Below are 12,581 nucleotides of genomic sequence, written 5' to 3'. Positions count from 1 at the left end.
CTTTTTTGATATTTCTAGAAATAGCTTCGTGTAGAATTTGAGGTATTTAGATACTTATAGAAAAAATTAAATTTAAGGACATGTTTTTCAAACTTTGCTGCAATTTTATAACAAAATAAAAAAACAAAACAAATTACTACCTCTCATGGTTCTCACACATTCAAATAAAATGAAGTCCCATAGTTTTACTGTCATATCAGCAGAACAGGAAACTAAAACATAAAAATTTTACACAGTTAATGTTCATATATTCCAAATTCATGTGTATCTTTAAGGGTAATTGTAATGTCTAGCTTACCTAACCACTTTCCAGTTTGATCAAAGGCAATATCTTGCACTGAATCAGTATGCCCTTTTAAAGTTTTTTCGTATTCACCAGTTTCATAGTCCCAAACCTAAAAATAAATGGAACAAAAATAAAATATAGCACTTCTTCAAAGCTACAAAATTACATTCTGCTTTATTACCAACTAGTGGTACCCGTACGGCTTTGCCCATAATAGAAAATTAAAAGGTCTTTTGGTTCGCCTGTATATTTACAAATAATGTATGGTGAATTTTCTCGCCAATTGGCTTGTACCCATGTTACGGTTCCACGTTATGATAATTTTGTAATTTACTCGTTCATCCTTATGATATTTTTGTTCTTAAAATTGGATTAGAAAAAGAACCACATCGAATTTTCGAAAAATCGCTTCGAGGTGCACACCCCCATGGTACAAACTAACTTTGTGCCAAATTTCATGAAAATCGGCCGAATGGTCTAGGCGTTATGCGCGTCACAGAGATCCTGACAGACAGAGATCCGGACAGAGGGACATACAGCTTTATTATTTGTAAAGAAAACTTTTAAATCAAAACACCTGAAGTAAAAAATATTCCTACATATTGTTCCAACTTTTGTATACAGATGTTTTTTTTGTTTTTATATGAATAATTTGTTGCAATTTTTCCAGATTTGGCATTTATTGCAGTTATTTTTATTTAAAATTATGTCATTTTTCTGAAGCTCCTACTTGTACTAGCTTTATGCAAGAATTCAACACCTCAGATAAACTTATAAGGCTCGCCACTCTTACGCTAAGTAAACAATGCAAAATGTTAAAATCGAAGAAGACCTTTCTGAACCGATGCAGTTTAGAAATGAAGTTAGACAAGGTGACACACTTGTATGCCTACTCTTTAATATTGCTTTAGAGAAGGTCATACATGACTCAAAGATCAACACCAGAGGAACCATATTCTTTAAATTTGTGCAAATTTCACATTTGCGGACGACATAGATACATACAGTCAAAATCGCTTATAACGACCGGGAAGGGGCTGCAATATTTGCTCTTTATAATTGAGTGCTCTCGTAAGAAACGGGTTCATGAAAAAAATCATGAAAATTTATACATGCTTATTTTGTTGTTTTATATTTCTGTACAGTGCCAAAATATAGTTGGTTATTTGATTTGAACTGTCTTATTGTTTCTTTCTTGTAGCTGTTTTGAGGAACGCGGGGTCCGAAAAACATTGTCATTTGCATCCATGGCTTCAGAATAGCTTGAAGTTTTCTGCACTTTCGAAGCCTAGTCTGTCGAGGGTTATTTAACTTCAAATTCTTGACATTTGTCGTTATGGTAGTTGCTTTCTTTTTTCTTTTCCCCTACTCCTTCTCTCTCTTGACTTTGAGCAACAATATCCTCGAATTTATATGTAATTCGGTTAATGATAACATTCTCTAATTCTTAAATGCTACTCTGTTCTGTGAATTTAAAAAAAAAATGGCTGTGTCATCACTTGTTTTCATGATTTATGTCTTATCTCCAACTTTCGGCTGAATTCAAAATGTTAATGGAATTTTTCCAAAAATAGAACAATCTTTTCTGAGGGAGAAATCAAGAATCAAGGGACATTTTATGACATAAAAAAATATTGCTCGCTTTAAGATGAGTTTGTTCGTTAAAAGCGAGTTTTGCTTCCATAGATTTAACACTGTACCAACCAAATCTTTTTGATTTCTTTGCTAAATTTGAGTTCTCATTAAAACAGGGCTCGCTATAAGCGAGTTTGACTGTATTATTGCAAGAACTCTTCCCGACCTGAAACGAGCATTTCTAGCCCTGGAAAGAGCGGCACGTAAAATGCACTTTACTGTCAACCAGAAAAAGAGTAAAAACATGAAGTGCTCTAGGGTAAAAGACGCTGCTACCCACCTGCAATTTGGTACCTACAAGTTTAAAAAAGTTGATAGTTTTATTTATCTGGGCTCTGAAGTCAACATTAATAACAATATTACTTCTGAAATACAAAGGAGAATTGGTGCTGCCATTAGATGCTTCTACGGATTGAAAAAGTACTTAAAATCAAACGTAATCACATTTTAAAAACTACTTTTAATCCATAAATCAAATACTCCTCAGAAACCTGTAAATTGACACAAAACAATGAAAATGCTCTTAGTGTCTCTGAACGTCGCATTTAAAGGGTCATCTTTGGAGGAAAGGAGGTTGATGGTATCTGGCACAGGCGCTCTAATTTAGAGTTGTATTGTACATTTGAAGAACTTGATGAGGTGAAAGTCATAAAAATCCATAGGATTCAAATAAGCTGGCTATGTTATAAGATTAAATAAAGAATGATCAACAAACAAAAATTTTTTGGCTAAACCAACAGGAGTTAGAACAAGGGGTCAACCTAACCTCAGATAAGTTGGTAAGGATTTTTCCAACATAACAGCGAAAAATTGGCAAACCAAGGACAAAAAAAGAGAAGCCTGGAAGAAGATTCTTGAGAAGGCCAGGGCCCATCCAAGGCTGCTGCGCCACTGAGGTAGAAGGAAGGACTTTTATCTGTTTGGCTACCACTTAAAAAAGAGAGTCATGAGCAAAAGTCAAAAAGGTGACATCATTTTGATTTTCAGAGTCAGTTATCATTTAGCTGTGAGTGCGAGAAAAGCCAGTGTTTGCATCAGGACACCAACTCTTGTAATATTTTCTAAAATCTCACTAAAAAAAAATTTTTTTTGCAGGTAGTTCCTAGAAAAGCTCAACTCAATATTTTGGAAAGTAACACTGTGGTTGTGTGAACCCTGACAGTGTTCACTGTGATTTTTTCACGGGGAAGGACCGTATATGGAAATAAATACATGTTTACTATTGTGTTTAAGGCGTTTAATGAAGTTTGATGGACGTTTTTGTAACTGTACATATACTTCTTTGTGAATATTATCAAAAAATCTTATTATTTATCTAGTTTGTTTTTCTGTTTGTCCTCAAGATCTTCCTTATTCCTTTATCAAATTTCATGTTTTATCCCTTATTTTAAAGCTTATCATGCCAGTTAAAGACAAAAAACAGAACCACTGTCTAAAAATTTACAATTTCTCTTAAATTTGAGATTTAAAATCATCTAAAAAGAAGTCCTTTAATGAATGCGTCGGTTTTTCGATAGATATAGAATCGGAGCTTGGATTGTCAGAAGGGAGAGCTGGATAGCTCAATCAGTAGAACATTTGACTCTCAACTGAACATGAATTCAATGCAATAAAACTAGGGAATTTTAAAAAAGCAGGACAATTTTTTAATCTCCTCTTTTCAGATAAGACTTTATAGATGAAATTCGACAAAAGTTAAGTATTTATACACAAAAACAAATTTACTTTTATTGTTGCATCTTCACTAGAAGAAATTATAACATTGTAAAGTGGATGAAACACAACTCTTGTAACGGGAGCTCGATGTGCCGACAAACAGTGTCTTTCTGGTGGTCTGGGTATCCATTCTGTTGGTGAACGTTTGTCTCTAGTAGGTGCACCAGCTATGTACTCCCTTTCTGCTTCAGCTAATTTTGCTTCCAGATCTATAACCTGAAAGAATTTTAAAATGCATTAAAAGGTGGAAACTTTTTTTTTAAAATGAAGACTCACTGGGAAAAAATAAAATAAATGTGCAACAGGGAAAAAAAATGAATTTGTTAGTAAATCAAAGAGAGCAACTTGGAGTCATTCATAAAGATGCCATGCTTGGGGGGGGGGGGGGAGGGGGGGGGGAGTGGAGGGGAAGTAACAAGAAGTGTGACATACACATTTTTATAACAATACTTTTTATGAAATATATAGTGAAACATGTAACAAGGGGGGAGAACTTAAAAATTTCTGCTCTTAAAGCATTTTCCTTAACAAAGGTCAAATATCAGGGCCAGATTAAGGAACAGCCAAAGGCCCCAGGGTGACAAACCTGTAGCAGTAGCCAGGGCGTGATTATAGCACAGGCCAACTAGGTCTGGGCTTAGGGCCCCATCTTCCTAAGGGGCCTCAAATTTCCTTAAGAATTATGCATAATAATTACAAATAATAATAATAACTTATTAATAGCAAAAAACTTCCTTAAAGGAGAATTTTTATTCATTCTGCTATTAGCGAATTTACCATGTCACAACTATAAGGGGCCCTGAAGGGATTCATAAATGCACATGGTTAATGATTAATGTAATTCTGGGATAGATAAAGAGGCCCCAAAAAAGAATTCAGACGGGGACCAAACCTGTAACTACCGTATCCCGCTATAGAGTCTTCAGGAGGCCTCCAAATTATTGTGGGCCTAGGACCTCACTTTTAGTTAGTTGGACCCTGGCAGTAGCTAAAGCTTAAAAAATATTCGAGTCATTTCATATCACACTAAAACAACAAGATGCAAATAGAAAAACAGCTTCTCTGTAAAAATTTAATATTTTTCAAATCTAACCACCAGTTCAGGCATAACACTGTATTTAAAAAATATTACACTTGTATACTTTAAATGATTATGTCTTATTGCAACCAAGTAAAATTTTCTGACAAAATATTTTAATGTATATTTATCACATGTATCACTACTACTTATATCACTACTTTTTTTATTATAATGTGAAAATATATGATGTGGCACAAAAACAATACATTGTTAAATTTGGCCTAGCATTGTGGTAATACATAAATATTTTATAACCTCACTATGTATCAGCAGGGGAGGGTACCAAATAAAGCTTGTGCCGGGTATCCTCAAAAGTCATAGTTGAGTCCTAATAAAATTTTAAGATCTGTAATTTTCATCATTATGAAGGTATTAACTATTTTCAGAAATAGTTACCTTTTTTTGTAGCCTAATAACAGATGTCCATTTCTTTTCAAGTATTCCAGAATATTTTTTATCCACTTCACCATGCTACAAAAGAGTACATTTCAAATGATACAAAACCTTTTATTACATTTTTTCTTCACAATATATTCAAAATCAAATCAAATAAAGAAACAGAAACAAAGGTTACCAAATCTGACTCTTTCTTGAATGCCTCCAGGGCATCCATATAACCACTCGATGCAAGGTAATCTGCTATGGCCTTATTCCTAGAAAAGAAAAGAAAAAGTATGGATAAAGCTTCAAGCAATACATACTGGTTAAAACAAAACATGTAATGAATCAAACAAACATAGAAAACTGAAAGAACACTTTTTTTTTTTTGCAAAATATATTCAATTTCAATCTACACTAAGATTTATTATGCATAACATATTGTGTATGTGTGTATAAAATACATTATTCAAAGACTAAAATTCAGAATAGGATGATAGGATATTTGACGCAGTGTGAAGCAAAGGGATGCAAGTAGACAGTTTCAAGTTTTGATTGAAGCCAGTTTAAAGATAAAGGTCCTAGGTAGGCTTTCATTGAGAAGTTTCATGCTGTATAAATAGCTGCACCTACCAGAGTTATTAGCACTATCTTTAGCCCCCCAAGACAGAGGAGAGGTTCACCTACAAGGGCAGATTCAGGGAGGGTCAAAGGGTCAGCTGGCCCCTTTGTGGCATACATTTTATTTTGATTAATATTTAACTTAAAATTTTTAGATCCGATATACAGAATCAATTTTTTTTTTTTAAATTATTATTACTGTTTGATTTTGCAAGGAATTTTTTCTCAGCATGTGACACTTCAAAGGATTGACAATGCTCATTCACTGGGACATCGCTATTTTGAGCTTTTTGTTCATTTTCAAAAGAACAATGTGTTCAAAGCTTATATGGTCGAACTTGTTTGCCGAAAAGAAATATGACTTTTGATGAAAATTTGAGGTAATGCAGCAGATTGCATAATTTAAATATTTAGGTGAGGGGGAAAGGGGAAATTTGGAAGGTTTTGATTCCATTGGGGGGGGGGGGCAGCTCCTTAGCACATAAAGTGGTGCGCCATCCTCCTTTGGGGGGAGGGCACACGCCCCTGCTTAGCTAATAACTTTTTTATGTTGGAGGTATATCGTTGGACATTGAGACATGACCCCCCCTTACAAAAGTTCTAGATCCACCTCTGTTCACCTACCATTTATACTGGTTACCTCCAAAATTTTTGTTTTGCCACTTACATCCCTTTGCTTCTCACTGCCTCATTTGTTCTTTTTCTCACCTTCTTTCTTTCTTTTTACTTTCTTCTATATCTAATATATCGAAGAAAGTATTGGATTTGTGCAAATGTTCGAATTTCGAAGGATTTGAACGTTTTGAGGTGTGCTGAGTCCATTTCGACCATTTTTGGAAAATGTCTGTCTGTGTGTGTTACGTATGTGTGTGACCAGTTTTTTGTGGCCGCTCTACAGCAAAAACTACCACATGAAATCGAACGAAATTTGGTACACGTATGTGCCCCTATGTGAACTTGTGCCCATTGGTTTTTGGCACGAATTCCTCCAAAGAGGGTGGAGCAATGGGACGTTTTTTGAGTTTTGTGTGACTGCTATTCCCCAGGAAGTAACTGGCGGAATCAAACAAAATTTTGTCCATATCTTGCTTCTAACAGGTACAGGTCCTGATTCAATTTTGGTGTCAATAGCTCAAATGGGGGTTGAGCTATAGAACGTTTTTTTGTCATCAATTGTGACTGTTGTATCTCAAGAAATAATAAACGTACTAAAATTTATCAACAAGTAGCCCTTAGAGGGTATAGGAAATGATTGTATTTTGGCATCAGCAGCTGAAAAGAGGGTGGCGCAATCAAACGTTCTTTTTTTTTCATTGTGAGTGCCATATCTCAAGAAGTAATGCTACGTTCTGGATGAAATTTGGAATAAATATGAATCCATATATAAACAGGTGTTGGTTCAATTCGCTCCATGGGGGGCTGATTTTTCTTTTATTTGTGTGAATAAAAATAGCTTTATAAGTGCAAAAATAAGAAAGATTATTCGTAATAGACTGTCGTCTGCGTATATCTCGTGATCTTAATTGCATGGAAATGATCGGAAATATTATCTTAATGATTAAAAATTTTTAACTGTTGCCATCTTGTGCTTGTTAACAAATAAATGTTTGTAATTATTTTAAGCAAGACTTTTAAAATAATTTTCAATTTTCATTCTTTGCTTTGGAGATAAATCAGAAATTGGGATGGTCATCAAGTTTTGGCATGTGTAAATTTGTTTTTGTTGGGAATATTGCTTCCTCGCTAAGCATGGAGAGGGATCAGAATTATAAGAAAGATATAGAAGAAAGTTTCGTAATAGCCACAACATACTAGTTTTTTTTTTTTTTTTTTTTTTTTGACCTGTTGTCTCAAGTAGATACATTGCAATTTTCAGTTAAAAAATCCAATAAGTGTTTCTAAGGCTTGAAGATGAGGTGTTTTTAATATTAAGAACTAGTAAGATACTAGTGATTACTTTCTGCTTAAAACTAGGAAGATAGTTCGCAACAAATAAAAAATCAAAATTCAGAAATTAGTTCAGAAATTTGAAGGTAACAGCGAATCAAATATAAGTCGGAAATGGTCAGTTATCATTCAGAGCGTTTCATTAAGCACATTTTTCATTCCTAAGTATCTTTCTCAAAAGATTAAAATTATTTCAATCATTGTCTACTTATTTAGTAATTATTTTCATAGCAAATGAATACATTACGAAGACTAGACCAGGAATCCCCCCTCCCAAGGGCAATCCCCCACTTAAATGCTATGGAGTCCCCTCAAAATGAAATGAAAAACCCTAACAAATTACTCTTCCCCTGAAAAACTTCAAAGACGCAACCGGACTAAATGCCCAAATCAACTAAGCATATGTTGATAAATGATGTCAGCATTTTTTTTTTTTGGGGGGGGAGGACCCATGAAGTTATGACAGCTTGTTACAAGGGTTAACGAGAACAGTGACACCACCAAGGGCGCCCATATGCAAAATTGTAAGGGGGGGGGGGCTCAAGTATTTTCCCCATGGAAACCAATTTCAAGATAAATTAAGAGTCATTACAATTTGACATTTTTAATAATTTATTCAATAACGGTTGGAGGAGAAATGTTTTTACATTTATGCAAAGAAAAAAGTACTAAAAGCAAGGAAGTTCTAATTTCTAGGGGAGGGGGGGGGGGCTGGAGCTTCCATTTGCCTTCTATATGGGCGCCCATGGACACCACAGCTCTCTCTCTCTTTTTTGTCACAGTACATCTGTGAAAAATAACAGGACATAAGAGGAGGGTTGTCAAAAAACGATGAAAAAAGAGGGAACATCATTTATGGAGAGCCTCTAATAATATTTTGAAATAATTGTTTTTTCTCCTTTGATAGAGACCCCAATTTTACGTATTTCCTCAGACTAGTGATACGAAACGCACCCCAAGCAGAAAAACGTTAAATCGGGTGCAAACGTTAAATTGTAAGCATGTTGTTTAAAAATAGACATTTTCGCAATGAACCTTGTAGAATAAATCTAATTTTCTTGCTCTTTACTTTCAGGTACAACATTTTTTTTAGTACACTTCATACTTTTTTTTTCGGCAAATTTTATTTTTTGGTTTGCACTTGCAATCAAACATTTAAAATTAATTTTTACGCTTTTACAGTAAAGACAATAAGATGAATGAAAATAATGCCACAACAGATTCAAACAGCGAAGAAAAAAAAATATCTTGAAATAAACATCCAGAAAACTACAAAATCCAGAAAAGTAGTTCATGCGAGCCTCGTGGAGGATAGATGATTAAGATCTGTTTTAAAATCAACATTAATCTCGCACGCTAAAACTGTAGTAAAAAAATATAACTCCGATTCCAATTTCCATTCATTTTGGAGATATCGGACTTTTTTTTCTTTTATTTATCTTTTCCAAGTAGAAAGGAATGTCTGCTCGAGAAGAGAAACTGCTTTACGTCATCGATCAATGACTCAGTTCTTCCATTCCCAAAGCAGGTGAGAAGAGACTCGCTCAGTAAGCACAAGGCCACATCTCTACCAGGGAAATAATAAAAACAAAAAAGTTCCACCCGCATTGAAGAACAGCAGCTGTTTCACACTGGTCACGAGATATATACAGCACAACCTCGTTTATCCGGACTGAATGGGACGAAAGGCAATCCGGATAAACACAAATTCCGGATAATATGGGACAGAGGCGGCTCGAACGGGGGTTGGGGAAAGAGGAGGCAACTACTCCCTCAGCTCCAGAAGTAAAAGGGCCTCACTTTTCAGAGTTGAAAATTAATCATCGATTGAAAAATAATTTTTAATTGAATGGATAGATTCACTTTATGAAAGACAAAACTAAAAATTCCATATGAATGAACTTTTCTCATCTTGTTTCATAATAATGGAGCTTTGAATTGGAAGAGGAAGGTGTACGGTGGCTATTCGTCCCGATAGTTGAAGCCATATTCCACATTTTTTGGAGGTCATAAAATCAGTACAGTTGAAACCTTTAATGTAGCCAAGTTTTACAAATAATAATAATAATATTATTCATAATAATAATTAAAACAACTTCAGGAGCCACACACCCTTACTCCACACACTTCTTTCGACCTCCCACTTTTTGGTGCACCAGCCGCTTATGATGTGGGAAATGAGCGAAACACATTCGCGAATAAGCAGCAGGTCCGGATCCAGCGGTGGGGGGGGGGGGGCACGTATTTAAAGGGCCCAACGAACTAAACAATTAAAAAAAAACGAGCACAAAGAAATATTAACGTTGCAAATATACACTGCTGACCCTACAGATTTTGTTTCAGGGGAACCCAAATTTTATAGGTCCGGGCCTGATAAGCAGATTTATCTTTTATTACAGCAAACAAAAACACGATGTTTTGTAACAATATTACATAGGATCGTCTCTCGCAAACACTATAACCATAGGCGGCTCGTACGGTGGGCAACTGCCCTCTCACTTCCGAAAGTAAAGGAACCATTTCCCCTCACTTTTTAACCGACTTCAAAAAGGAGGCGGTTATCAGTTCATACCGTATGTATGTTTTTTTTTTTTGGTTGTCCACTCATAGCGTCTCACCTAGTGAACCGATTTTGATGATTCTTTTTTTAATGGATAGGGGATTTCTCAACTTAGGTCCCATTACTTTGTTTGACCATATTTGTTCTTTAGAAAAAAAGTTATGGGCAAAAAACAGTAAATTTTATGCAATTTCCCTATTAAATGATTAAAATGATATTGTAGCGAAGTTCGCACTTTTCATTCGTGGATAACGGTGGCTCAGTGGTAGAATTCTCGCCTCCCACACGAGCGACCCGTGCTCAAATCCCGACTAGGAAAAAGTGAATTTTACTAAAATTTCGTTTCTACTGTTTCCCGTATTTTCTCGAATGTTCTATTAATTTCTGTATCTTTCCAAGTCTGGAAAGTTTCAGCACTTTCTCAAGTTGTATATAAGGAGATGTAACGTTCATTCGTGGCTCTGAATAAAGATCTCGAGTTGAGACTAACGAGTATTCGCTTCATTTGGCTTTCACATTGTCTTCGCTATCTTCATCTACGCGACAATATGAAACTCATTGTTATAAAAGTTTGGTGCCATATAACAGTAACATTAATAGTAATTGTAATGATAATTTTGAATAAAGGCTTTTCTAAAACAATACAGTGATATAGAGTCGAACTTCTTACTAGGTAACTTCTGACTTTTTACTGAAATATCTACATTTACACTAAAAAGAATGAAATAAAAAAAATTTTGAAAAAAAAATAGAACCGACTTCAAAATTGCTCTAAAAAGTGAAAAATAATTTTATTCTTTAAACACCATCGATAATACTTTTAAACATAATTTTTGAAGTTGGCGCAAAAACAAAAAGTAAAATCCATTGTAACCATGCTTCGTTCATATTTTTATCAAAAAATCATCCCAAGTTAGGAACGAAACATTTATATCGTTACTCAAATATGCTGTCATCAATGCGTAATGCATGTGGTAGTGAAGAAACTGGACCTGGTTAAATTTGTACTTGTAGTTGAGTTATGGCTGTGAATGATTTTATCGATCGTTTTTGCGCCAACTTCAAAAATTTTGTTTAAAAGTATTATCGATGGTGTTTAAAGAATAAAATTATTTTTCACTTTTTAGAGCAATTTTGAAGTCGGTTCTATTTTTTTTTTTTTTTCAAAATTTTTTTTATTAGAGTTTCAAACAAATGATAGATTGAAAAATGATTTTTTTGCAGGCTGGATTGATTTAGGGGGGGGGGGACCTTTTGCAATTGCGACGTGTGCGAATATGGTAAATTCGCCACTGAACATATTTGAAGCACACGGTTTCGTGTATACAAACAAGGAAACCACGAAATACCATTCGTTTTCCATTCAAAATGCAATAAAACAGAAAAGATCTCGTTCCTCCCAAAAAATCGAAATATGCATTTATACCTGTGCTAGATTGAAGGTATTTTTTTTGCATTTGCATGACTAAAATTAAAACTAAAAATACGCATATTGTCCAACCACGGATTCCATGGAATTTTCAAACGGCCAGATAAGACGAATCTATGTGAATAAGGGGGAAAAGTAAAAATTTGAAGCGCGTATTCCGCTCATTTGAATGAGATTCTGCTTCTGCAAAAGCTGACATCGGTAAAAAAATCATAGATTTGTTCATTTCCACGTGTAAAACGGATGTTTGTCTTTCCATACAATCCGTGGTCAGACAGCAACTATGATATTGATTTTATATATTGTTGTTGTTGTCTTGTGCCAGCTAGGCTGCTTTACTTTTGCAACTGTACCGTAAAAATTAAAAGTGGTAGCATTAAGTACTAACGGGCAGAAGAAGAGGAAGAAGTTTTTACCATTTTAAGTGCGAGGTCAAAAAGATCATAGATTGCTCCTCATCAAGGCTACGAGGCTTAAGTATTATATCGTTTTCTAATTTATCCCAAGCTAGCATGGAGATACTAGATCATAATTTTAATCTGTCCTTCGGGCAAGAATAGTATGAGTCACAGCACGCAACGGTTCATTTCACAAAATCCTTCTTCAACACATAAAACGTTGCTCTTTATCCCGCGATATTTTCCTCTCTTTGCGGGAAATCGAACAGTAAAATTTAATTCCGCACATTATGCAATTTTTCCATCTATATGACATCATCGTAAATTTCCGAGTGAGATTTTTTTAACGAGTCTATTTTAATATTTTGAACAGAGCATTCGTCTCTTTCACGAATATTGTTTAGAGTTGGTATAGTTACATGTGGCGTTGTGTGAAAGTGTAGTCGGGTGGAACTAGAGTTCCTATTGCGCAAAAACAAAGTTAAAACTAGCGATAGAGCACAGTTGCCAATCGCGGTTCTCATAGCAAT

The 12,581-nt window shown here is 34.8% G+C and overlaps 1 protein-coding gene across 2 annotated transcripts in view; it reads right to left on the bottom strand.

Moving 5' to 3' along the window:
• Nucleotides 1-12,581, bottom strand: part of LOC129221308 (lissencephaly-1 homolog) — an 84,827-nt gene that overhangs the window by 21,089 nt on the left and 51,157 nt on the right. For both annotated transcript variants that reach the window (XM_054855769.1, XM_054855768.1), the window contains exons 3-7: nucleotides 5,293-5,371; nucleotides 5,115-5,189; nucleotides 3,647-3,853; nucleotides 299-395; nucleotides 141-212 (exon numbers count right to left, since the gene is read on the bottom strand). In XM_054855769.1, the coding sequence (XP_054711744.1) occupies nucleotides 141-212; nucleotides 299-395; nucleotides 3,647-3,853; nucleotides 5,115-5,189; nucleotides 5,293-5,371 (530 nt within the window). The remainder of the gene's footprint in view (nucleotides 1-140; nucleotides 213-298; nucleotides 396-3,646; nucleotides 3,854-5,114; nucleotides 5,190-5,292; nucleotides 5,372-12,581) is intronic.

This window comes from Uloborus diversus, chromosome 4, assembly GCF_026930045.1.
Source record: "Uloborus diversus isolate 005 chromosome 4, Udiv.v.3.1, whole genome shotgun sequence".
NCBI classification, from domain to species: Eukaryota; Metazoa; Arthropoda; class Arachnida; order Araneae; family Uloboridae; genus Uloborus; species Uloborus diversus.
The sequence above is the reverse complement of the archived record's forward strand: the minus strand, read 5'-3'. Positions and strand labels throughout refer to the sequence as shown.